Here is a 6,000-nt window from a genome sequence, read left to right as displayed (position 1 = left end):
TTTCTGGTAGTTGTCTGTAACTATAGGCTGAAAATGTTTAGATTTTAAAGCTTACATGTGTAAATTCTCACATGAAAATGAGTGGTAGTACCACCCACTGCAGTGTGGTGACTCTTTATCCGCAGTTTGTCCCCTCCAGAGATGCCAGGCTCGCAAGTCACATGTAGTAAGTTCACATAACATGTTTTGTTTTATAGACTCTAACCATTTATTTAACAAAAAGGAAATCTCTAACATCTAGCGTTTTTCTACATTTAAAATTTCAGGGAAAAGAGACTCGTGTTCTACAGTATATAATGGTTACAAAAGAGTTCATTATCAGCTTAGAATGGTTAAAACATTTTCTCTACTGATTAGGACTCAGCATTCTTTAGTGAAGTGAGGTGACATATCTCTTATGGAAAAAGTAGTTGTTTCTTGTCGGAGGAGATATATTACCAGCACAACCTTCCCTTCACTCAGGAAGGGACACAGACCTGTCCCTCGAGGATTTCTTTCACCAGCGACATAAGTGGGAGTCCATTTCGCTATTTCGATTCCCAAGTCAGGTATAAATCCTTTTCACTTAGGGAAGAACTCAAACATATATAAACTGAAGGGCGGAGGTTGCTTTTTCCATCTTCTCACACGACACTAAAAACTCAAGGTTTTCTTGGTGGTTTGGCTCACGTGTTGATCACTGTGCATGGAGCTATCATTGGTGCAAGTGTTTTTTGAATGCTGTGTTCAAATGTTTTGAATGCTGTCTAGCACCCACAGGAGAGAACAGAGCACCCCCCTCCTCCAAAATTTGAATTTTCCTCTCGGAAACTCTGAAAGCCCACGATCACTTTTGCCTTGCAGAATCGGGGGGCTCTATCCCCAGGTGCAAAGTACATTTTCCAGGTTTCTCCAGGGCGAAGGCAGGGTGGACGCCCTCGTTAAACCTGTGCCTGATGATGAAGAGCATCTGTCCAGTCTCAGCGTTTATAAACAGCAGCCTCTGGGTGGTGTAGTCCAGCAGGATGCCCACTCTGGCGGGACGCTCAGTCACGTGGACATCGCTCACGATGCCACTGTAGAAAAATGTGTATCTGAAATGGAACAGAATGGGAATTGAAAACTTTGAAAATCTTGAACGACGATAAAGAAAATCACCTGGAGACAACCGATTTTGCGATTATTGATCTCAGTTCACAATAAGGGTTGCAGTAACAGTGCCCCAAATACCTTAGCCAGATCCCTCCTAGATGCTAACATGCATAGCTCTTGCCAACAGACGAGTGTTTTTTAATACTTTTGCTACTTCTACATTAGGAGGCAGGCCCAGAATAACCAACATATGCCTCCCTTGTGATTTTCTCCACATTTTAATTCTTTCCCAGCTGCCCACATGTTTTAACTACCGCATTCATGGTGTGTCATTCTTTTGAATAAAACTCCTTCGAGGCTGCCATGTATTGTAAAAAGGACTGCAGGCTCGCCTTCCATAAAATGCATTAATTTTACTGTTTAAAAAATTTGTAAGTAACTTATATAAGGGCCTTAATGAAGTTTAAGAAATATGTCGTTATTTCTGTCCAACTTCATCCTTTGTACAATGCCCCTGCCCAAACCAACTTTCCTTTTCATCTTCTCCATGTTTTCTGCAGCCTTACAGCCAAGGGGGGTTACCTCTGATTTCTCTCTTAAGTTCAGATACATTCAGTTCACCATGTTTTCACTGGGCATATGTGTATGTCCCACACTTTGTTAGACCTCTGCACCTCTGGCGGATATGAAGGACCACAGCATACTGTCCTTGCCTTCAAGGAAACCCATACTCTACTGAACTAGAAGGAAAACCGTTTAAGACTTGAGCATAGGCTGGGGCTCAGACTCCAGCTCCGGGCACAGACGGGGAAAGTGTTTTATGACACATTTCATGGACTTGGTTTGGTTGTGAAAGGAAAGGTTCAAGGACAGGTTGGGAGTGAGAAATTGCTGAACAGAAAAAGCGAAACTGCTCTGTGCAAAAGAGTAACATACGGTGGGAGTTTTCTCCTGACGATCTTAGAGGCTGGGGCCCTGAAAGCAGGAGAAGAGAAGAGCTGAGGGACAGGTGTGTGGTCTGTGGATCTGACAGGTCTGAGGGTGGGAGTGACACTGGACAGACTGGGGCCATAGAACCTGCATACAAGACAGAGAAGGACCTTGAAGACTTGTGGTGTCTCTCTTAAACGCCTAGGAGCTTGAGCGCAGGGAATGGCAAGTTGGCAACTTCCTTGCCAAACGAAGCTCATTCAAAAGGGCAGAGGTTTACGGGGATGGAAGGTGAGCGAGACTTCCACAATGATAAAGGACCTATTCAGTGCCTTGCCAATGTGAGATATGGCAGAACACTATGAAATTTTAGAACCTGTAAAGCACACAGAGGTTGTGAGTGGCAATGAGGGGAACAGCAGTGTAGCTGGCGTTCTTACAGAAGGCTTGGGGAGCAGATGGGTGCACGTTCAGCCAAAGAAAGGTCAGGACTGGATAAGAGGGGAAAGGGTGAGGTGATCCAAGCTGTGGGGGCAGCAGAGGCAATGATGAGGTGGCAGAATAAACCTGTATGTCATCTGCTTGACCACTTAGGAGGGGACATGTGAATGACTTTGAGAGTATTACCTGGATAGGTAAGTCAGAGGCCAGGCTCTATACTGGCCTGCCCTGTCTAATATAGTAGTCAAGAGGTACATATGGCTACTTACAGTAGAATTAAGTAAAATTCAAAATGCAGTTCATCAGTCTTGCTAACCACATTCCAAGTGCTCAATAGCCACATCTACCGTTTTTTCTAGTTTTTCAGAATGTGTGACTGGACAGGGCTGGTCGAGAGGGTTCTGAATGCCCATCTGAGCTATTTCCCTACCCTACTTGGAAGATCCCCAGGGCCTACAGGCCCAGCCCCAGTCAGTCCCTGAGCAAGTCGCTACCATGGAGGGAAAGACATTCCATGGAGCCTTGGACCCAACCGTTCTGCAGGGCCTGGAATTCACCCTGTCCTGCTTCTGCCCCATTTCCCACTGAGCACATCACTTCATTCTCCAAGCTGCACTCCGGCCTGAAACAAGGCCTGTCTGTCTGTGGCCTGACTCCCTCCCCATCCTTTGGATTGCTAGTTCTTGTTCAGACAAGGGTCATTCGGAAGCCTGATTCTTGACATCTGCCTGACCCTGGAACTGCCTGGGCGAGGGTCCCTACCTGTGTAGCCCATCCTGGTGCATCTCACTGCTGGCCGAGAATGAGCCCAGACTCCTTTCCACCCCGGTGGCTGCTTCCCTTAGGACTCCCATCCCCCAGACTGCTTCCATTCTTCCGGGCTTCCCGCCTTCACTGTGGTCCCAGAGTGCTGACACCACTGTTCATGTTTATAGATTTCTTTAGCAAAAATGAAGGGACATGATGTAAATGACATTTTAGAAACATTTGCAGTGGTGACACTTAGAATGGCTTGGAGTGATTAGAGACCAGAAGAAGAGCACAGGCCCGGGGGCTGTGGGAGAAACTGGTAAAGTGAAGCCTTGAACTAGAGGAGTAAGTTAGGGACAGACAGGAAGAAATGCAACTGATTCTTTCTCCTTAAGACTCTTCATTTCTCCTATCCCACCATGACGTCTTACACCAGATGTAAGTAGAATCAAGAGTAATATTGCTTCATTTAAATCATGAAGCCAGAAAAATGGAAAAACTCAGGAGGCTCTGCTGTAGCAGCACTCTCAGTGGCCTGATGGCCAGCGTGCTCTGATTGGACCATGGAATGAGGCACTTAAGACCTGACCTCTCTGTGCTGTGATCATACAGGCAGGCGCGTCCCTTCTCCCAGAATCCACAGAACCTACCCTGGGTGACAAAAGCCAAAGACCAAAGCTGTTGAACCTGCTGAATGAAATTAACTGTTCTGTTCTCTAGAGTCTAGAACTTTGTTATTGGAGGCTTGCCTTTATGTTCTTAAGGGTTCAGTTGTCTAAGGAAATCTTCATGAAATCAATACCTAGTTCCAACTCTACCGATCATCAACTCTGGGTTTGAATGATTTTTCAACTCTGGGTAGAGGATGGGTCCTCAAGGATCACACAGCACTGAACATCATTTAATCATAATTGCTCTGATTTGATGGAATGTGACTTTGAAAAGCTCTTGGAGATGGTGTCCTTGTGAACCTTGTCAGGGAATCAAACTCTGTCAAGTAGGATACAGGGAGAGATGTGCAGCGAGAAATATGCAAAATCCAATCTGTGGGCCTTTTTCTGGGAACTTGCAAGCACTGATTCCTTTTTAAGCATTCCATTTGAATAATGCCTCACGTTTGAGTCTTTACAGTTTCAAAGCTCTTCCTTGTACCTGACTTCATGTGACCCTCACAGCCCCCAAATGGAGTAGTCTAGGTGTCACTGTCCCCTGACAAGACACATGAGGCACAGATTAACCAAGACCGATCTGTTCACAGGATTAACCAACTTCTGGTGAGTAGTCAATAGGATGCTAGTCAAGAATGGAGCCAGGACTCAAATTAGGTTCCTGGCTCCAGTCTCATGCTCGTTTATTAGACCGTCTTGTGCACATGTTCAGTTCATAGCATGCTTGCCTTCTCTCTCTGAGACTAACGCAGGTTTATGGCTTTTTCATATCAACCAATTAGACAATCCTAATGAGACAGTCTACAACCTGGGACCGTTTACTGCAGCACTTGCACCTGGACAGATGTCTCCTTGAGCAACAGAATACAAAGAAACTAAAAATAACCACGTGGATGCCCAGTTGGGGCAAATTATGAACAAGATACAAAAAGCCCAAACTCGACTGCCACTTCTGAGGTGCTGGGAGCAAAAGCAGGGTACTGCCCGGGATACATGCACACGGCACCGCCAAGGGGGTGAGCAGACCCCCTAAGCCACTGCTCCAGCCTGACCCACCAATCCACCTTTACCCTCATTCCATTTAAGGGACCAGCTCACCCCTCCTCAGGGAGGGAGCAAGGGAACCCGTTCCTTGTCTTTGCTCGCTCCTGTTACAGCACGAGTCCCAGTAAAGCCTTGCCTGAATTCCTCGTCTAGATTCTTATCAATGGAAACTGACTAAAGAGTCTAAGGGGACTTCCCAAGTAGTCCAGGGGTTAAGACTCCACCTTCCGATGCAGAGGGTGTGGGTTTGATCCCTGGTCAGGGAGCTCAGATTCCATATGCCTCATGGTCAAAAAACCAAAACATAAAAACAACAAAAGATTTTTAAAAAGAACAGCAAAAAAGAGAGTCCAAGAAACCCAGGTCAGTCACACCAATAATACAGACCAGGGGTTGGTCAACTTTGTCTGTAAAGGGCCAGAGAGTAAATATCTTGGGCTTTGGGGGCCATTTGGTATCTGTTATACCTAGACAACTCTGCCATTGTAGCACAAAAGCAACCATAGGCAATATGTAAACAAATGAACTTGGCTGTGTTCCAATAAAACTTTATTTACAAAAAAGTCAGCCCCATTTGGCCTGTGGGTTGTAGTCTGCCAACCCCTAATATAGACCAGAGACGTGGGGGAGACGGGGTGCTGGGATCCACTTCTTCCTTAGTCCTATTGACTCCTCCATGGAGGGAGCCCTTTCAGCATTACCCTTGTGGTCTCTCCCCACCCTGGGGTGGACTTCAAAGGAAAACCTGGCCACACACCCAGTTTCCTAACTTTTCATTTTGAGCTTCCTGAGGAGACACACATCCTTTTCCAGCTCCCTACTCTGTCCTGCAGTACGGGAAGCTGGCCTGGCCAAGACTTTGGGTGGGTACAAATCTATTAAAGAGGATTCGAGATAAGAAACAGTTTTGCTCTCACTTATGAACCACATTGTCTAAAACTGGCTTCCTCAGTAATCAGAGTAATAGTTGAGTCTCCATGTATCAGTTGGCCCAAAAGTTCGTTTACAGAAATGAACTGAATGAACTTTTGGGCCAACTCAATACTTGACTCTCTTCTTTCTCAGTTGGCTCAGAACTTGGGTAGGGAAGTGAGAC

The 6,000-nt window shown here is 45.9% G+C and overlaps 1 protein-coding gene across 1 annotated transcript in view; it reads right to left on the bottom strand.

Annotated features, from left to right (window-relative positions):
- Positions 1 to 294: 294 nt before the first annotated feature.
- Positions 295 to 6,000, bottom strand: part of CMYA5 (cardiomyopathy associated 5) — a 104,129-nt gene continuing 98,423 nt past the window's right edge. Inside the window, exon 13 of the mRNA XM_027552949.1 lies at positions 295 to 1,073. Within this exon, the coding sequence (XP_027408750.1) occupies positions 827 to 1,073 (247 nt within the window). The 3' untranslated portion in view covers positions 295 to 826. The remainder of the gene's footprint in view (positions 1,074 to 6,000) is intronic.

The sequence above is a fragment of the Bos indicus x Bos taurus genome, chromosome 10 (assembly GCF_003369695.1).
Source record: "Bos indicus x Bos taurus breed Angus x Brahman F1 hybrid chromosome 10, Bos_hybrid_MaternalHap_v2.0, whole genome shotgun sequence".
Taxonomy (NCBI): domain Eukaryota; kingdom Metazoa; phylum Chordata; class Mammalia; order Artiodactyla; family Bovidae; genus Bos; species Bos indicus x Bos taurus.
The sequence above is the reverse complement of the archived record's forward strand: the minus strand, read 5'-3'. Positions and strand labels throughout refer to the sequence as shown.